The 21,769-nt window shown below is 34.3% G+C and overlaps 2 protein-coding genes across 2 annotated transcripts in view; one reads left to right on the top strand and one right to left on the bottom strand.

Moving 5' to 3' along the window:
* Positions 1 to 55: 55 nt before the first annotated feature.
* On the bottom strand, positions 56 to 5,892 carry LOC140055027 (tRNA wybutosine-synthesizing protein 2 homolog). Its single transcript, XM_072100177.1, has 5 exons — positions 5,868 to 5,892; positions 4,608 to 4,682; positions 3,540 to 4,181; positions 2,671 to 2,938; positions 56 to 1,658 (listed from the first exon to the last, which is right to left on the bottom strand). The coding sequence occupies exons 2-5, from the start codon at positions 4,673 to 4,675 to the stop codon at positions 993 to 995; spliced, it is 1,644 nt and encodes a 547-aa protein (XP_071956278.1). The 5' UTR covers positions 4,676 to 4,682; positions 5,868 to 5,892; the 3' UTR covers positions 56 to 992.
* Positions 5,893 to 5,946: 54 nt separating this feature from the next.
* Positions 5,947 to 21,769, top strand: part of LOC140055026 (oxysterol-binding protein-related protein 11-like) — a 30,537-nt gene continuing 14,714 nt past the window's right edge. Inside the window, exons 1-8 of the mRNA XM_072100176.1 lie at positions 5,947 to 6,066; positions 8,811 to 8,836; positions 9,894 to 9,999; positions 15,455 to 15,505; positions 17,299 to 17,463; positions 17,956 to 18,189; positions 18,987 to 19,028; positions 19,745 to 19,887. Of these exons, the coding sequence (XP_071956277.1) occupies positions 5,962 to 6,066; positions 8,811 to 8,836; positions 9,894 to 9,999; positions 15,455 to 15,505; positions 17,299 to 17,463; positions 17,956 to 18,189; positions 18,987 to 19,028; positions 19,745 to 19,887 (872 nt within the window). The 5' untranslated portion in view covers positions 5,947 to 5,961. The remainder of the gene's footprint in view (positions 6,067 to 8,810; positions 8,837 to 9,893; positions 10,000 to 15,454; positions 15,506 to 17,298; positions 17,464 to 17,955; positions 18,190 to 18,986; positions 19,029 to 19,744; positions 19,888 to 21,769) is intronic.

Raw genomic sequence — 21,769 nt, 5'->3', positions numbered from 1 at the left:
AATACAGTACAGGCAATACATACACTAAATATAATAGACAAACCGATATTGTAAAATTCCATATTAAGGTTTTGAACGATTTATTAGTTTATTTGGTAATAATTATTATTAGGTATTTGGTAATAATTATTATTAGGGATAAACATTGATGTAACCTTTGTATTAAAATAATTTATATATACTTTCATTGTATATTTGAAATATTACATTTTATATTATACTTTTGTCTACAGTTGAAAATAACACATTTCCGTCAATTATTTATTTTGGTGAAATATGAAGATTGTTGCTCATCTCATAGTATCTATATCACGAGTAGATTTCTGTTTCACCTGGCTGCTTTCAGTGCAGCCTAACTCGTTCTAGCTTGTTTATCTGGTTGCTTTCAGTTCAGGCTAAACTTGTTCTAACCTGTTTCATCTGGCTGCTTTCAGTTCAGGTTAAACTTGTTCTAACCTGTTTCATCTGGCTGTTTTAGGTTCAGGCTAAACTCGTTCTAACCTGTTTCATCTGGCTGCTTTCAGCTCAGCCTGAACTCATTCTAGCCTGTTTTATCTGGCTTCTTTCAGTTCAGCCTAAACTCGCTCTAGCCTGTTTCATCTGGCTGCTTTCAGCTTAGCCTAAACTTGTTTCAATCTGTTTAATCTGGCTGCTTTCAGTTTAGCCTTAACTCAGAGTTAGTGAGTGGCCGAGCGGTTAAGACAGTGGAACCGTAATCACGTAGCCATAACATCGGCAGGGGTTCGAGGCTCACTCACTCCATGGTTCTGGTGGTAGAACGAGTCTTCTCGGATAAGGACTATAAACCGTAGGTCCAGTGTACACAACTTGCTCGTGTGCACTTTAAAGAACCTAGTACATCTTTCGAGACGAGTAGGGGGTTACCCCGGTGTATTAGTACATCACCGCCACTGATCACCAACTGGGCCCTCTGGGAGATCAGTCTTTGACTGAAGAGGTCACCCAGTATAAAGATCAAACAAACAAACATTCTAGCTTGTTTCCTCTGGCTTTATTGGTCTGCATTCTAAATCAACAACAACATGGTCGATATGTGGAGCATATGACTTTACTTGTTCAATGTGTAAAACATGTGTGGACCAATCACCACCTTTAATTTCAATGCACAGTTGTCTTATTTGTTGCGAAACTTCATATGACCAATTTTTCCAGGACTGTTGTTGAGAATTCTTTTTATCTGGTAGCATGTGACAATCATTTGAACTATGGGCACTTGTGTCAACTGATGTTTGAGCCTTGACATTAGCAACTGTTGATGACGTATTGCTTAAGTTGCAAGTTGGTATTGCTTTTTTTGTTGGAACATTTTCTGGATTGCAAGAAGGCAAGTTTTTATCTTCTAAGTGCCCAACGCTAAAGGCATAAGAAAGCGATGATTCAGTCATTTGAACATCTCTTTCAATGGCTAAAGAATTATCAATCAATGCATTACTTTCGGGGACAAAAGGTGACATGGAAAGTTTGCTGGATTGCGGCAGACTGGAGGAATTCTTTGTTGCAGGTAGACTGGTTACATTGCCATGTATATGTAGTATACCACCCTTCTTTTTTAGAGCCTTACAAGCAACTGGCCATCCTGCACCAGAGCTTGGAATAAGCCCCAAGTTAACCCTGTCTGCTACTTCACTGGGACATATCTGAAAATTAAAGAAAAAAGTATTTGTGTAGAACATATTAAGACTTGATTCCCTCTTGAATGCAATGCAATAACATAGGCACAACATAGGTGAATTGACCAATCACAAACCTTTTGGATTATCCTTTAGCGTCATGATTGGTCAAATTAGTTCTAACATCCTTGTGTTGCATCCAAGTGGGATCCAAGCATGAACAAATGTTGGTATGTACTTTAGTAGAACCCCATTTAAGGGGAAATCTTTGGGATCCAACAAAATGTCTCCTTAATAGACATGTCCCCTTTGGGCAGTGTTAAAATATATAATGCCCCTCGTTTTTTTTGTTTGTTATTTACTTCAGTAAAACCCCTTTTAAGGGGACACCTTCGGGATACAACAAAGTGTCCCCTTAATAGCGAGCCCCTTTAATAAGGGTAGTGTTAAAATATATAATGCCCCTCGTTTTTTTTTTTGGTATGTACTTCAGTAGAACCCCTTTTAAGGGGGACACCTTCGGGATACAACAAAGTATCCCCTTAATAGCAAGCCCCTTTAATAAGGGTAGTGTTAAAACATACAATTCTCCTGTTTGTTTCATGGTAAAGTGTCGCCTTAATAAGGGGTGTCCCCTGAATAGGGGTTTTCCAAACGAGGGTTTTACTGTATTTTATCCAAACTGTCATGTGATTAATTACAATAGAGCTCCTATTAATGGGATACTTAGGCCAACTCAGAGAGCATCGTAACTCAGAGAGCATCGTAACTCAGAGAGCATCGTAACTCAGAGAGCATCGTAACTCAGAGAGCATCGTAACTCAGAGAGCATCGTACGACATGGCCTGACGAAATGTCTTGACTTGTCAGTGCTGTCTCAGTTGAATAGCTACGCGCATAGTTTTTATTGGAGAACTTTAAACATGTTTAATTTTTATCCCAAAGAGACGACTAGTCGTACAACGCTGTCTGTGTTGGCCTTATAAGTTTAAGGACACAACCAAGTGTCTCCTAAATAAGACTTGTTTTGTTACTACACCTGTCTATTATCTCCTTCATAAACAGTACACCGGTCCTGTACTTTGTTCAACACCAAGTTTCTTTTGAGGGCAGCAATAGCATTTGGGTTCCACTCGCAGGCGTGTACGAATGCTGCGTTCGCATGTACCAGATATGGTAGTGTAAAATAACCAATGCCCGCGTACAAGTCCACAATTGTCTCTCCATCACAATTCATATTTGCCACTCTTATTTTTTCGGTAATGTTACCAGAGGAAAACATGCATTTTGTGATATCGAAACTGTATCTGTAATAGAAAAATACAATGCATTAAAGCCGAGAATGCATCTAAAAACTACACTTAGAATCCTTCAGTACAACATGTAACCTTAATAGGGGTGTCCTCTGGATAGCTGGTGGTTAAACATTTATATTGCCTCACATTCATTTCATTTCTCATTAGGACGCAACACAAGGACATAAGTGCAACACAAGCCAGTTGACCAATGACATGATTATAATAATTCGTAGCTTTGTGATTGGTCAAATTACTTGCATTGTGCCTACGTCCTTGCACTGCGTCCTAGTGAGAACCAAGGTTTAGAGGTAATGTTTTTTTACAATTGTAATACAACTTAAGCTCTGTCTACACTGTCAAATTAGTTTGACAAAAAAAGTGTTATATATGTCCAGATATGGTAGTGATAAGACTTCATCATGTCCATATATAGGCATCATATCATATCATATTTGTTGTCACATAAAGTTTGCCAGTCAAGACAAAGCTTTTAATTTGCTGGTTGTGATAACTGATCTCGTTTTCTAATTCAATTGGTTGGATGAAATGTGAAAGTATGAATATATTTCTTTAAAATTGTTTTACTAAAAACAATAAATAACATAATTACCTAATACCATTATCAATATGCTGCACCCATCCACTATCACCTAATAGTAACTCAACATTTGGTGTTCTGAAGCCATCACTGTGCACACCACCCCTACTACGAGCCAAGCGCTTCCCTCCGACTGCTACCAACACCTTCTGCCAATCTTCAACTGTCATTGAATTCCAGATGTCATTGTTGAAGCAATTTGACGGAAATAAAACCAAGTCTCCATGAATTTCCCAGTTTTTGGGAAATTTCTCTTTCATATCATCGTTAATAGGTATTTTTTTGTTGTCAAAAATCATTAGTAAAACGTCTTCCAACCTCTGTGATGGTGATAAGCGTTTTTTCCTAATTTTCTCCAGTGGAATTTTCGCAACATGGAATGTGATATTATTTAGGAAACCAAAACTTTTAAATTGAATGCATTGACATGTCTCTGATGGATTAGAAGATGTTGCCTCCTGGGTAATTTGAGATATTTTTCCACAAGTAATGCAAACAGAAATCAAAGAGTCATCAATGTTTTGATATGGCCAAATCCTTGAGGCATTGGTGAAGTGTTTGAAAGCCATTTCAGTGATTGGTATAGCCACAACCTGGCCATATGTTGTTGCTTTCTTAGTCGTATCCATCACACCAAGTTGAGATAAAGTAGATCTGCAATAAACAAAGTATGTAAATGTTTACACTTTAACATTATCAACAGTGGCGTAACAGCTATGAGGGCTTACTAGCTGAACTCAGAGGCTCCAGAGTTTAAGGGGCCTCAGAGCATGAGCAATTCAATGCAACTATCCAGTGTTTGAGGGTCCCTTAGGAGTGCTAAACCAGGGGCATTTCCTGCATAATGCCACTGATTAAAAACAGTACGACACCATCTCGCATCTTATAGGTCCCAAAAAGATAAAAGGGTTAATTGATTGATTTGGCCAAGCAGGTTAAATATTGCCAATATCAATAATTGTAAAAGCGGCCCGGCCCGGTCTATGTGGATTATCATAAACTTGCCTATCGCTTTTCATCATTTTAATTTTTTAAAACCCCATACCCCAGAATAATACAAATCTGATTGAATTTGAATACCTCATTTGTTTTGCATTACAAGGCTTTACCATTACACACAATACTGAATCCAAAATACTTTGTTCCATTGTCTGTCTATTGAATAAGAAAATATGAGCATGAAAGATTACTGTATATATGAACTACTTTATATACAATTATCTAATTACTGAATTATTACATACATGCCAGGTTTACGTTTAGAGAAAAGCACATGTGTAAGATTTTAGTAGAAGCAGGACCCAATAGGAGGAAAGGGGGGGCCCTCTTCTGGTCCTTGCATAAATAGATTTTATATTATTACATGCTATATTATTTTATTAATTCAATAGACCTAGAAAATCTGCTGAATGTGCAAGACTTGATGGTAGGCATTTTTAGTCACGTGCAATGCGACAGCTCACTATGTCGGTTGGTAAACACTAACTTGAGCATGCGCCTGCAACCATGTATATGGCCTTGTTTAATATAATAATGAAGTGTTTTATAATAAACATAGTATAATAGAAGAAAAAAACAGCCTGAGTTGATTGAAGGCTATGATTATTTACAATACTGTACAACAGATGCATGTTTATTACATTCCCAGTAAATGCTGAATGATATTCCTTAAGGTCAAGTATTATAGTATACAGGCGCTTCGATAAATTCATAGATGCTGTTATTTTACTTATATAAGACGCAAAGTTTAAGGAGTGGTTATCCCGGAGTCGGGTGTGTGTTTAATATGCTAATTACTTCCTCATTTACATACAACCTGTCCTATTGGTACTGTATATAAGTACTGATGATGAGAATAGTTTCTCAAAACTCACAATAGTTATTTTAACTCGATAGCAGAATTAAATAAAGATTTTGCTTTAAACATTTTGATTGTTTAAAATAAAGAATTCCAATTCAATTGTCAAAGCATCTCGGCATTATTCAAAGACCCCTTCCCTACGTTTTTTAGATATAATTTAAGGTCACAAACTACGTATAATGTAAAAATAAATATTATATGGTCCTATTGAGACTGAGACACTTTCTAGGCCTAGGCCGCACCCTAGCCTAACCTTGGCCCAACCATGGAGTGGCCCTACTAGTACTATACTAGCCTAGCTTAGCTAGGACTGGGCCTAGCTAAAAGCCTATCTATACAGTATTACTAGAGGCTTAGTTCTAGGCTAGGCTGCACTGATCCGAAATAAAAATAACCTACATCTATCGTTTATAGATTAGTATAGTAGTAATTTAAATTTAAATTCGCTTTTGCCTTGTATTTTTATCGAAAATGTCTACCTAATTTTTATTTACAATTCCCTGAGCCTAATCACATGTGCGTTTGTTTATTCAGTTTGTCGCCATCTATATTTAAAGGTCCAACACCAAAAAAATGGCAACGGTGCCTACCACCGAGGTCAGCGAATTCGCTCCTGATATGACCGGGTTATCGGAAACAGAAAAAACGCATTTGATAGGTGTGCTTCGGAAAGTGAAGGTAAGCTCAATCCACGTGTCAATAAATCCACGTGTCCGTTACGTCTTATTCAAAACAAACTAGCCTAGTAGTAGTAGTACTAGTAGAGTAGGGCCTAGCTAGCTAGGCCTACAGTATATACTACTCTCTGCCTAGAAGAAGGCGTACCACTACTACTACTAGGCTCCTACGTTAGGTTATAGGCCTAGGCCTAGGTGGGGCTAGGCATAATAATACCTCTTTATTATTAATATTAAGCAGGGAAGCCCCCCCCCCCCCCACTTCCTGGCCTAAAAATTACTTCTAAACTTACAAGTATAGAAACGTCGTCAACCCAGTCAGTTCTGATTGGTCGGTTATACCTTTAATCCGTTATGTATAGATTATTTCGTGTGTATATCGGTGAAAAAAAAACACCAGCGTACAACGCCCAGGATGTAGCAACATCCCGCACCTGTTACATATGCGCGAGCCCACTTTTTTTTTTTCAGCACAATTACGGTAAATAAAAGAGATCCACGACACCGAATGACTTGCTGTACATAAAGCGGTGGTAATGCGTGGGCGCGATGTCAGTGGCCTGGAGGCAATTGACTTTTCGCGTGGCAGCCGACATTAATGATATCGTTTTGCGGAAACAGGAAGGCTGCAGCTAGATCTTGCGGTGCAGCCCTACGGGCCTTCGGCTCGTTGGCAATGGCCTCTAGCCTGGCGACCAGTTTGGGGTCCAGTGACGCGACTGGACAGGTCGTCACTCGCTTGAGTGGAGCGCATACTCAAAAGGTCTTTAGAGCATCGTACACGTACTCGACTCTGATGTACGACAGTACAGCAGGAACTACACGATTGACCCTGTGCAGCATCGGAACGTCCCTCACTAACCGGTGAGGTCATGGTTTTATTGTCGTACCAGCATCCGGCGATGGGTCTGTCCCTCTTCCTTTAAACTACTGTGGAGGCAGCATTGGCACAGGTGGAAATTTATATGAGGATGCTGAAGGCACAGCCTCCCTCGGTAGAGCTTGCACCGCTGCTGCGATGGCCTCCAGTACGGCTGGGGAAAAACCTTCAGACTGCATACTCGGAGGTTGAGGTGCAGCGGCCGATGCAGTTGCGTCCGGCATTCATTTTAAGACTTGGGAATGTCCTGGTTTAATGTTTTTAAATTAATATTCCATGCATTATTTTTGCAAAAGATCCAAAGTTGTAGGGAATGGGTCTTTAAGGCAGATAAAAATAGCTTGCTTTTCAGTATTGATACAGTACTGTAGGTGTCAATTTTATAGAATCTTATTTTATATTACACATTGCAAAATTTAAACAAAATTGTAATTGTAAATTGAGAATTTTATCATATAAATCTTAATATTGGCTCATTTCAATATACACTTAATTTTTGGATATTGTCTAATAAGTTGCATCTTGAATATTTTCTTCCAAAACAGGTTTTTTATGGACTCATTATTATACATTCACAGCCATTCAACAATATATTTTACTTAGTATATATTGTAATTTCTATTGAAATACGAGTCCATAACTACCTATTCATCAATGCCAATTTACATTTTAATATGATGAAATTAATCATTATTATTGTTCAATTTCATGTGAATACTTTTTGTTCATTTCACCAGAGAATTGAAAGTGAGAGAGTTGCAAAGTTAATTCCTTTAAACACATTATTCTTAATTTCCCAACCATTTACTTTGGATTTGAAAACAGCAGATTTTGAGTGCTGTTTCTCTAGTTTGTCATGTAAATTCTGTAAATAGAGTGACCTACTGTATCAGTATCACATGTGACATCTGTATCGTACAGGCCATACCTAACTTACAGTTACAGTAACCCAAAGCGAAATTAAAGGCACCACATGTATTACAGAATTTCCATACATGTTAATATAATATCTCTAAAATAATATTAAGGAATATGCGCTGTTAATTATTAATAATTTAAGTAAATATCACCATTCAGAATTTAATAAAGTTAAGGTAATTGAAATTATGTTGTTCAAAGGGTGACGTGGGAAGGATGCCATTTTCCCTCCGACTCTGCACCTATTACATGTGGCCACATTAAAAATCAACTTCTATTTTGTTATGAAAATCATATACAACTTGATTTTACTAGATGTAATGTTCTAAAATTGACTGGTGGCATGCAAATCATTTATACTTTTTGCTACAGTCAGTAAAAAAGGGATATTTATTATTACCATTACAAACGTTTGTTTTGTATGTAAAAATAGAATCTGTTTCAAAGTGAGACTGCTAAACTCATATTTTCCATGGTGTAATTAGCGCCACAATTTTGGAGGTTACTACCAAAATACCAACTGTTCGATTGCATTGGTTATCATAGCATGAATTTTCCCTATACCTTTTCCACTGATTGTTGTCAAATTTGTGTTGACCTAACAAGGTAAATATATTACGCTCATCAAAAATACACAATGAAATGATATTGATAATTCATGCTTGAATTGTTCCAATCCAATTATAGCTATCAAAAATGCATTGGCTTAATAGTGTAAAGCACAATGTACTGTACTGTACACAATTTTACAAATATCAAACATATTAGCCTCATTCATACAATGATATATGTAGAGAATTAAAAAATGTACAAAGAAACGCCTTGAATCTTGGATGTACTATAGCCTATGTTTTTAGAATATGCCTCCTTCTGTTTCCTATTGTTACCCATACCATTGATGTACTGTTAATTAGTTTTTTTATTATATTTTATCATTATTAAATTAGGAAATGGAGGATGAAGCAAGTCTAAAGTAAGTATAAAATCATACATATTTTATTGTATTATTATGTTGTTGTGAATACCATATTGATTGAATATACAGTTAGTCCCAGTCCTTTTATGGCATGTGATTATAATTGAATTGCACATTAACAATGGATTTAACAAAAGTCTTAAGGCCTATCACACTATAAGACGATAATGAATGAATGATGCATTTTTCCTTCATAAAAAACAAAATCTAAAAGGTTTTCACCATACAAAATATAAGATAACATCTATGCTGTCTTTGTTGAAAATTATATTTTCACACGTCCAATCAAATGATATGATTAGTAAAAGAAATAATATCTTGATGTCATTTGATTGGATTTAAAAAAAAAAATTTATTCTTTAATAATTAAATTAAGACTTTGCAAATGTTTACTATAGTTTTAGAATGAAAACTGTCTAATTTCTTTTGTTTATGTAATTATAAGATAAAGTATGTTTATATTCTATTTATTGTTATCGTCCTAGTGTGTCTCAGTCTTTCTGTCTAGCCTAAATTAAGAGTTGGAATAAGGTTTATCGCAAATAGCGTGTGCGATACATGATGGGAAGGATTTGGGAGCAAACGTCACAACGCGTACGTACGTGATTTGTTGTTTGCACGTACGCGTCGTGACGTTTGCTCCCAAACCCTTCCCATCATGCATTGTGCAAGCTATTTGCGATAAACCTTATTATTGTATACTCGAGTATGTAACCTTAGGCAAGATGCCTTACTCTCATTGCCTCGTCCTTCGGATGGGACATAAAGCCGTTGGTCCCGTGTACATAGTGCACGTAGAAGAACTTGGTACACTATTGGTAAAGGGTAAGGGATCATCTCCCAGCATGCTGATCTGGTAGGCGCTGCTGGCTGCTGTGGGTCTGTTGATGGCCTAATCCGAATTTTCTCAGTTTGAGGACAAATATTAATACCTTTACCTTTTGACTTGGTCGTACATTGTACTTATGTATTTTCATATTCCTATACACATTGCTAAAGCAGTACATGGTTTATGAATGAATTTTTTTATTAACCATATGTTTTTTTTTAACAGTCAACCCTATGAGGGTAGCTTGAATAAATATACAAATGTTATGAAAGGTTGGCAGTTTCGCTGGTTTGTTTTGGACCCAATATCTGGTCAACTTAACTATTATGTGGTGAGTATTAACCCATGTATAATGTTACTTTGTTTATTTCAATATCACAGATCTTATTACAAAAAGAAGAAAGATATATATATATATTACATACTGTAGCCTATGTAAATACGTGAATGTGATTGGTTGAAACTGCGTCAAATGACTACCGCTGCGAGGATCGTAAATCGTATATATCATCGAGAACGATGATATTGACTGAGTAATTTTCGCGTAATTATCGTGTCCCCTGTCATTAATCATATAAATTCTCGAGTTCGATGATATTGACTGTGTAATTTTCGTGTGCAACACTCGCATTTGCCGATAAATAAACAAAAGTCATCTACTGGATCTTGAACTCCGGATGGAATTGTCACTCCATCACAAGACAACACTTCAACCGCTGCGCCACGGAACTTGCTTGAAGAAATTAATCTTTTAAACTATTTAAGCTATGCATACATAGCACCCTCATTTGTTATTAGTCCTCCCTAAATGTGATGAAACACCGTTTGTGATTGGTCAAAACTCACGGTAGTAACCTAGTAACTAGTACGCGAAGAGAAGAAGACGAATTGTTTATTCGGCCTACAGTACCTGATTATAATATTATTATTAATAGGCTTATTGATGGAAATTCTTCTGTTAATTTAAACGACCTAGGCCAAAGTGAATATTTTATTGCCAAGGAATCATTAATTAGTAATTATCTGTATATTATTCTTCGCAAGGTAAGGTGTCTCGGCAGGCTTGTTTACATACAATACAAATACTATAGGACTTGTTCTTGGCTTATATAATAAAATATATCGGTAAAATATTGGCGCTTCGGGAAATATATATTCCCTCGAACTTAATATCATTCCCTCGGGGATGTCAAATCTTATATTTAACCTCTAAGCAGTCAATATCTGTATAATAATAATATACAATCTGCAAACAGTACTGTTTCGATCTTATTAGATCTCGTCAGTGCAGCTCAGGTTTGGAAATGAAATGTACCGCAGAACTGGCACAATATATAGGCTGAGCCAATATATAATACTTTCGCACTGAGAAAGGTCTAGAATTGCCCGAAAGCTTTGCAATTGAGTTCTGGCATATAATAATTTATTGATTTGATATAGCTTTATGCTTATTCTATTTGTATCTCCACTGAGATCCATCCACTTATACACACAGCATCACCATATTTTAGTAATCTATGGATTTAGAATATTATAGGATAAATATCTTTTTCAACACAATAAACCCATTTTTTGTACCATAGTTACATTCCCTACATCTTTTAAATCTAATTTAAGGTCACAAACTACAGTATAATTTAATGTAAAAATAAATACTATATGGTCCTATTGCAATAAATTTTTATGTCCATAAACAGTTAAAAATGTGAAAAATAAGTCGATTCTAATCATTTAAGCGGCCCGCTATAATCCCAACATGCATTGCATGTGGATTGATATTTTCGTTTTTCTTCTGTGATTTGCCCACTTTCGATCGATCAAAAAGAACTTTTCAGCGGAAATATCGGGTTTTCCCCAATCTGTATTAACAGATTCTGGCAAAAACAGAAGGACAATTAATACGGGACCCAGTGGGTTGTACACCACATGATTCAATCACTTTTATGTTGGGTCGGTGAGGTTTGCTATGTTTTTTTTGGAGGTTTGCAGGGTTTAGCAATACCTATTAATACAGCAACTAGACAACATCAGGCTAGGCCTATTGCTAGTGTATGATATTCGTATATCAGTGTTGTTTACTAGCTAGGCCTACAAAACTAAGCATAAGGCATAAAACTGTCCAAGAGAGGACATTCAACACAAAACGATAGGTAGTGTAGTATATTTAAGACAAGGAATGACTGTTTAATGTTTTGAAAGTAATAATGTATTTATATTGTGGGGGATAGGACTTTAAGTAATATAATTAACAAAACTAAAATATAAATAAAAATAATAACCTGCACTTTAAACCTGAAAAATGTTATTTTTAGAAAAACAGGAAACAGTCTGACTGTTATTTGTATAATTTATTTTAATACTGTATCCCTAATAATTTGGTAATTAATTTATTTAGTGTATGTAGTTTACATTTATTCTGTAATTCTACATTCTGCACATTGATTTAGATGATGAGGCAATTTCATTCCAAAAACAATTAGGAATTTAGAACTAAAGATTTTAGTAATGGTTTTCATCAATAATTTCCTTCTCAACAAATCATTACACGTGGTTCAGGAATTTCTTGATGGTATTGATTTGTATGCGTTTGACGTCAAACGATAATAAGTGCTCGCTGCATTAGACTTTCTTCATCATACTTCAGACACGACTAGCAGTGACAGACGATGTTTGTATAAGCATAGAATATTCCAGTATCCAATTGAGGTTATATCACAAATTGTAAGTTGTTGTATTTAAAGTAAATTAAATAGGTTAAAATTCACAATTCTGTTATTCTGTTGTTGTTATATAGTGTATATGAATTAGGTTCAAAGAGCATTTTGGTATACACGAGTGAGCGTTTTTTAATGACGTACATTATATCAGAGTGATTTTAGATAAAATGTATCCATAATGAATGTGTAGTTTGCAATGCAATCTGAAATTTTACTAAAAATTTATTTTTCTCCAGAAATTTACTGTAGGAATGATACTTTTGCTATCATTGATTAATTAGGTTTCGAAAGCATTTTATATGAGACAATCATGGCATTTCATAGCATTATCAAATATAATGAATGTTTACTTTGAGACTAATATTCATTTTGGAGTCATTCATGGTATGTCATTTAAATTTTAGTCTAGTTACGAATTCAGAATCATATATTTTTATTTTCTGTTAGGCTATGCTAAATACAAAGAGTTGTTTTAATGTATTACATTACATACAGGCAACAATTTTTATTGTATATAATGAATGTTAATTTCTACACTAAAGAGTAATAAAATATATATAAATTCAGTGGAATTTTATTGATTGTTAAAAGTTATTTGCACAATTCAAAATATGAATCTATCATAGTAGAGATAGTATTAATTCCTAAGGTAATATTGAATATCAATTAATTTTTTAATTCTGATACTTATAACTGTATTAATGGGGATAATAAGAATAATTATAGTTTATATTACTTTGTATTTATTAATTGTTAATTAAGTATAAAAATGATATTTTTATTTAAAATTAATGTTTCATAATTATGAATGATAAACTATTTATTTTATTTAATAGTAGATAAAATAGCGATACTATTCCATTAATTGTTGTAGTAGAAGTAAGGAATAGTTTTGTTTACTAATTAATGTTTATTCATAATAATAAACTGTCATTATTTAGATAATAAATAGTTATACCATTCTTTCAGGTGACATCCATGATAACAATTACATTTTATTCTATATTCAGTAGGGCGGCTTTGGACTTGATTAAAATCACTGTACCTAGTAGTTGTCATACTTTTGTCTGTTTTATATTGGAATTTAAGAGGCCTCGTGAATATCAACTGGGAGAAGGGTTATCCTCTATAAATAAAGTTGAAATAAAAAAATTGAATAATAATATTAATTTCTAATATTTGTAGATTGTATCAAATTGATTTTGTCAAAAATTTTGGTATTTTGCTAGTTCAGTATTTCTAGTCGTTTTTTTTAATTATTTTTCTGAATATTATTAGTAAATAATTATTATGTTAAATAACAAAAATGATACATCATATAGACACAGAGTACTCTTTAGGATAAAGATTGTTATTTGGATGATGTGGTTATGTAAGAGTGTTATATAATAATAGTTTGTTATAATATCAAAATCCCCAGAGGTTATCAAGTTTATTAGCCTTGTAATTAAATAACCATGTGTGAAATTGATTTTGGTTAAATAATCTATGCATTGCTAGTAACCATAGCAACCATGCATAATATATTCCTGGTTTTTGTTTATAAATGAAGGATTGAATGTCATTTGTCAATAATTGTCAAAAAATTAATGAAGTTACAAAGATGTATTTTTGGAGGAGATATAAGCGAAATAAATATAGGTTTACGTCCATCATAGTAGATTGTTCAGATTGTTCAATACATATACATGCCTTTTAAAACTATTAAATAAAAATTAAATTTTTTTGGGGAAAAATACTGTATTTTAATTCTTTATTATGTACATTCTGCAATATAAATTTGTCTATAATTTGTAAATCCATTATGTTCAATCATGGAAGAAAAATATTAGTATTATTATTTCCTCCATGTTCCAATCAGGAGGAGAATAAACAATTAATTATTATTCTACACATTTTTCTGACATATTAATCAAGCTGAATCAAAAGGTGTTGATTGCAGTAGTTACAAAGCGTGTTTAGATGAAAGATGATGCCAAAAAAACATACGCATTATTCTATTAATTTTTTGTATATATTAAATGTATACACATACTGCTGTTCATTTCAGAGGTTAATCAAAAATAAACTATTAAGTTACAAATTTTGAGATTTAGGAAAAACATTCATGAAATCAGGGAGTTTACAACTCCCTGATGAAATCAACATAAATGCACAGTACTGACAACTTAAGCTGGATTAAATGGCCTTATTTGGATTATTAATTGGATATGAATCACCATCTTGTATTTATTTGCACAGTACTGTACTGTACTTCTGGCTTTAACAGAGTAAACATAATTGTTGAGCTCTGTTCAAGCATGGAGGAAAAAATTATTTTTTCCTCCATGGTTCAAGAGATTCAAGTTTCAATATTCAATTTATTGTCACATAATGTTACATACATTAAATTTGTTTTCCTAAACTTAGAAACATAGATACAATACAATTTAAAACACAATATAAAAACGTAACAACTTAACTAATTATCTTGAAAAATGTACATTAGGCCTATAGACAAGCATATAGGAAAAAAGGGTCTCTAAAAGTTAAAACGGTTGGTTTTAAGTTTCTGTCTACACTATCAAACTTTATGTGAGAAAAAATTGTGATGTGCCCATATACGAACATGATGATGTTATATCACTACCATATTTGGGCATATCACTATCATTATTTGGGTACATCACACTTTTCTGTCAAACTAATTTGATAGTGTAGACAGAGCTTTACTTTAAATGTCTTCTTGTCAATCAATAATGTACTACCTGCACACTAGTCTTCTCACCTGTATTACTATGCATTTGATCGATATCAACTTTATACTGTGCAACAAAAATAGATCTGTTAGGAAGTATACAGTTTGACATCTGGAAAAATTATACTTAATGTACAGACTCAGGAATATTAAATCAAATCTTTATTCACCATGTAAATTTCATTGTTTAAAGTGTTTTTTCCACAGAAATTCACCCCGGGGGAAGCATTCCTTTTTGTCATAATGTAATTAACCTCGTGGGCTAGCTTTCAAATCCAATCCTAACCTAATTTGTTTTTGGATAAATAATGATTTATCTATTTTTCTTACAGAGTGAAGAAGCAAGGAAAGGCAATCGCCCACGAGGTTCTGTCAGTTTAGTGGTAAGCAACTATGTACATTTTAATTGAAAATCATCACTACTTTTAAATCCACAAAACATTGTTTTTCAGGAGTTCACAAAATCACTTGGTGTTAAACATGCTTATAATGTAAGTCATGTTTGTTTATTGGAAAAATACTGGGCAGATTCCAATAAAATATTTTAGAAATGAATAAATAAATGAAAACAATTTTGTTTTCAAATACTTGAACATTTGAATTATTTCACATTAAAAAATGTTGAAAGTGTATACGGTAGTTAACTTCCGAGTTACTGATATAATTTTCTTGGAGCGTGGAATTTGGGGTGACTTTTAATAGAATTTCACTCTCATTTTGTTTTCTAAACCTTGCATGTAGGACATCAAGAAATAATATGAGCTGTGAAAATATACTGTACATGTTCTGATTGTTTTGCAACTAAAATGCCAGAATTATTTGCATGATACATCTGATGAATACATTGGGTCAATTTAAAAAATAAAGGAAATACTGTAACCCTACAGTATATAATATAATAAATTTGACTCTACTAGAGAGCGTTCAAGAGAGACCTTGTGGGCTGAGAAGGAGAGACTCCTTTTGTGAGTCAAGTTGTATTGGAACAACCCAATATAAAGTTGTACTGTAGCTACTCTATGTCAAGTCTGTTGGTGACCGTGGGTACGCCTGGACAGCATGGCTTCAGAAGAAAAGCATGGTTAATAGAGATGACGGCGATGAAAAGTTGGTTTGATTGTTTTCGGACTGGTCACGGCGCCAGTGTAACCTTTGATCGTATATTGTAGGTGGCAGTTATAAAAAATAGAGACTTGACATCCAGTAGCTACAAATACAACACTTTACTGGGTTGTTCCAACATAACACAACTTGACTCACAACACGAGTCTCTCTTCCTCAAACCACAAGATCTTTCTTGAACACCCTCTATAGTAGAGTCACATTTACTTATAGGGTTATTATTGAATAGCAGCGACATGCACCTGACATATAATGTACTAATAATTTTGAAAAAATTCTTATAAATAAATTGCTTTACCACATTTGCAATCAATTACTGTTTGCTTTATTTGTGAAATGTGTGAACTTCAATTATTTTTTTTGAACTATATTTGAAATATGATTTGGCACATTATATAATTAAATGCTATCTTCTTAACCTTTTAAATTTGTTTACTGCACCAGTATGTACATATTATTTTAAAACAATTGTCCAACAGCAATTGACTTTTCTTTGATTGAAATATAATGTGGCATCGTATAATAATTTATAATTAAATGTGTGACCTTTAACCTTTTTATATTGGTTACTAGGATATAATGTATGTTTTTGAATTGTGATTAATTTCATACACATCCAACTTGCCAATTACAATTGATAAACTTTTCAGGCATCAGATACAACTTTGGCACTAGGTCAGACTTGGAAGGCAAGCATTTTAACATAGGCCCATAGGCAGACAGGGTTTTTATAGTTTGGACATACGCCCCTTTTACTGCGAACCACCCTCTCACCCCCACTACCCTCACCACTATGAAAACCTAAACCATCTCAAACGATCCACATCTTTTAATTATTGATTGATGTCGTTCATAGACATACAGTACATGTAAAGTCTATAAGCATTGAATTTCTACTATAAATGTTGTTTTGTGAGTTTTGCCTGCATCCCCCATCTGGGAGTAATGCTGCACCCGACCAGAGCCCAAAATACCCCCTTATCAATATCAGATCCACCTGTTTAACCACTAAGCTACAGCTTCACTTATATTTAAAATGTTTCCTTACATGTAGGGTGCCGTAGTGTCGCCTACAGACGAAGATTCACAAACATTTAATGTGAATGCAACAAATGGTGAAGTATTTAGGCTGAGAGCACAAGACGCAAAAGAACGACAGAATTGGGTCAGTCGTTTACGAGCTGTTGTACAGAGGTTAAACGAATCCTTATCACTAAAAGTGAGTGTTATGTTTACATTTTAAGATAAAACATCATCAAATGCAATTGACACTTTATACACAATGTTAAATTTGTTAAAGAACGGTACGCTACTTAATAATAAAATGATCAAATAGATAAACATTGTGTCTCTTCATGTAGAATTAATCTCATTTTATTTTATTCAGTGAATCTAGTTATGCCTGTAATGTACACATTTAAGACAGACTAAACAACATGTCTGCTGTATCTGTATTAATGAATTACCTTTGTTACTTGAAGCACTAATAACTTTATTGATTGATCACTTGATTTCAGAATAAATATACCATATACAACAAATTCAAAAACAGACAATCATACTAAAATAGGATTTTCTCCCATTTAGTGAAGAGATTTGAAGATCATAACAGATAGTTTGTAGTACACCTAACAAGATCATTTTCACTATTCAAAAGATGCACTTGCATACATGATGGTATAATAATAATTTAAATTCTGCTTATTATTAGAATTACCGACAATCGGCAAGTCCTTCGGAGCAAATACCTGGCGAGTTACAACCAGCTCACATCCACCACGTCAACGTCAGTAGTGATTCTCCAAGCAATACTCTACCACATCCAACTCAAACTCGCACAAAACGATTATATTCTTCACCGGCCTCAAAAGAAAGTATTCACAACGCGGAACAACTAATAGATCAGGCAGAAACTCAAAAACAGCAACTAGTGACAAATATTGAGGTAGGGATGTTTTTCCACTTTTTGTTTTCCCAACTTTTCTTGTGTTACTTTTTAAACTAATAATATTAAACTCTTCAAAATCCAATTAATAGTGTGTGTGCTATATACGGTAATGTAAATAATGATATTCTTCACTTCTTGTAATAGAGCTGTAGCTTGGTGGGTCGTGCTTGCTTTCCAATTCCGAGGTCCAATCCTGACCTAGTGCCGGGGTTGTAACTCGCAACTCTTTCAAAAACTCCCTAAGCCAAATGAGACTTGGTTTAATATAAGCACGATAAATTATAAAATAGTTCATCCATTCTGTAATTGGCGAGTTACTCGCTGTTAGTTGTGTATGAAATAAAATAAATTAAGAAAGTATGTTTTTTAACTTCTTACTAGGAGATATACCCGCCCTATGGATCGGTACGGTCTATCTCAACCCACTTACCCCGCTTCAATATAAAAGTACAAATCCTGGTCATGCACCCCATTAATCCCAAACCACCACCCCTCCAAATATAACATTTTTCCCACACAATTCCAGTCATTTTGATACTCATTTACTTCCCAAAAACCACCAACCACCTCCCTGGTGGTGGCTTAAAAATAGTTCCAGTGATGGGAAATGTAGTTTAGTAATCTTCCCATACAATACCTACAGTAACTACATCCAAGAAGTGGAGAGAAGTGGGACATGTATGCCATTTTGCTACTATGATTCAAGATGGCAAATTAACATACAAACTTATAATATAGATAGTACTGTACCTTACACAACACATCAGTTTATAATGTATATTTTTATTTTTCAGAGGTTACCTCATTCTGGTGCTCCTATTACAGCTCTGGACAAGGTAGATTATCTTACTTTAAATATTGTATGAAGTGGTAAACTAATAGTTTTTTTCCTTTGGGAAAAAAAACTGGTGGGGATTTTACAAAACTGAATTTTTCAATATACTGTAACAGTATGATATGGAGATGCCAAATCAAATTACTTAATATCTGATTTGACCTTTGTGACCTTTCATGAAAAAAAGGAAAATTAACCATTTCATTGCAAAACATGGATATTTAAACCAATTTCTCACCCCCAAAATACATCCAAGCTACATATTAATACACGTATTTGCTAAAAAATGGCATTTGACCTTGATTTCTTGGGAGCAAGGTTTACTGAATATACTGTAGCATTGTCTGTCTGATCATTATGCATCCACGTTTTAGCTCTATTCTCGAATTGGAGAGATAGGCTATTGTTAGTTTGTCCTTGTATTATTTTACATGACATTTTAACTGGATGAATCAAATAAAGAAAGACTTACAAGGACAAGTAGACACTAACACAATAACAAACCATCCTGCCATAAACAGAAAAAAATGGAAACAAATTGTGGAAAGCATAATGTCGAAAGATGGAAAACGTTAACAACGTGACATTTTATAAACCAATTTCTAAAACATTCCCTTTAATATTCAGGCATATTAAAAGGGTTAGCTTTCCATTCATTACCTACAATCACCCCTTCTAGTTTTGTAATTTCTATTTTTGTTTACTGTTAAATTTCAGGAATGTTTGTTATTGAAAGCAACGTCGCAGTCGACTGTATCATGTCTTGAAGATTGTTTGAACATGCTTCAGGAACAGGACCATACACATTATCCTCATAGTGACTCTGAAATGGAAATATCTAAATCAATGGCTAGTATAAGGTACATGTTTTGTATTTTATTTGTAAATGTTTAAAACGTGAGTGAGTGGCCGGCCGGCCGAACTGTTAAGACAGTGGAACCGTATTACGTAGCCATAACATCGGCAGAGGTTCAAGACTCACTTCATGGTTCTGGTGGTAGAACGAGTCTTCTCGGATAAGGACTATAAACCGTAGATCCAGTGTACACATCTAGCTCGTGTGCACTTTAAAGAACCTAGTACATCTTTCGAGACGAGTAGGGGGTTACCCCGGTGTATTAGTACATCACAGCCAATGATCATAACTGGGCCGTCCGGGAGACCAGTCTTTGACTCATGAGGTCGCCCAGTATAAATATATATTTCAAAATGTGGTTGGTAACTATTTATATTTATCTTTTTCTAATTTGCTTTATAAGCTTCATAATTATGTATATTACGATTAGTTATTTATTTGATTTGCTCACTAAGTAATTTCAAACATTATTACCAGCCAATAAGATTGTAGTATGATTGTTTCAACTTTACACTCTGCAGTACAGTTGGCACATGACTAATTTAAACATTTTTTTACATTAACTAATAAGATCGCTTAGAACCTCTTGTGGGTTTGAAGCAAATGTATTCTCAAATCAAAATTTTTTTCGAATTGATAAATTGCTTCAAATTGCATGTGTGGGTTTTTGAACATTAATGTCTTTGTGAGTGTGTTATTCCTTTCATTTGCTTAATGGTTGTGTTTACCAGGTAAATACGTTTCTGTAGCATATTCTAAACGATATAAAGAGCCATCCCAGGGCTCGCAGAATCGCTTGCCCGACGTCCCGCGGCAACCAAATAAATACGTCGGGCAACTAAAATTTAACATGTCATGTCCCGACGGGCAACCTCTTAAAATCACCGAAAATGTCCACGATGTTTTACAGGGGTTGTGAAATACTGTAACAATGAAAATAATAGTCGCGCACGAACGAATTCTCTTGACGTCGAGACCAGTGTAGTGTTTGTTAAGTAAATGTATGGATCAGAATTCGGTGGTATGGAACGTTATCTCCAGGAGCCAAAACATGTGTTTCTATGCGGTCGGGCGTATCAAGTCGTTGCGTATCAAGTCGTTGCGTATAGAGTTTCCAGGTCTGTCATATAGCACGCGGTCTCTTGCGGCATCCATTGATCGCGAAATAGGAAGCGTTGAACTCTCGGCTTTTAACTTATTTGAAGTTATTATATACCAGGGAGTTTCTAATTAACAACTCCCTAGTTATACTATAAACCAAATAAAATAGGGGCTAGTATGATTTTGTTTTTCTCAATTATCGACATCATTTTACGGTGGTAATAAAATCTGAATCTACTACTTAATAGTATTAATTATGTGACCTACAGCGACAGCCTAGATAGTAGATTAGGCCTATGTTTAATTACATTCATGTTAATTATGTATTTTGTGTGTAATAAATAATTTGCTGAATTACTGTAATTATTGTTCAAATGTACAGTTGTATTGAAAATACAGTATATTATTAAATTATAATAGATACGTAATTGTAATTGTCTGTGCCAAATAGGCACCGGGAGTTGGATTCGGCGGCCGATGTTTTTAACACAGGCAAGTAGGCCTACCATTTTTTTTTATAAATATTACAGAATATAAATTTAATAGGCCTAATAATTTATTTAATAAATACATTGAATACTTAAATAGTTACAGTATATTTTTTATTATCAACATTGAAAATAATACACTTCTTCGGGTATCGCCGAGAGTTGAACTTTCAAAAACTCCAACTTGGCGGAGCACGTGGTTTTCACTACAATTCGGCACAGTTCCCTTGTGTTGTTTTCAATCAGCAACTTGTGCGAGCAGATGGTTGTTTTTTATCCAACCTGTGCGAGCTTCTA

This window comes from Antedon mediterranea, chromosome 7 (assembly GCF_964355755.1).
Source record: "Antedon mediterranea chromosome 7, ecAntMedi1.1, whole genome shotgun sequence".
Lineage (NCBI taxonomy): Eukaryota > Metazoa > Echinodermata > Crinoidea > Comatulida > Antedonidae > Antedon > Antedon mediterranea.
The sequence above is the reverse complement of the archived record's forward strand: the minus strand, read 5'-3'. Positions and strand labels throughout refer to the sequence as shown.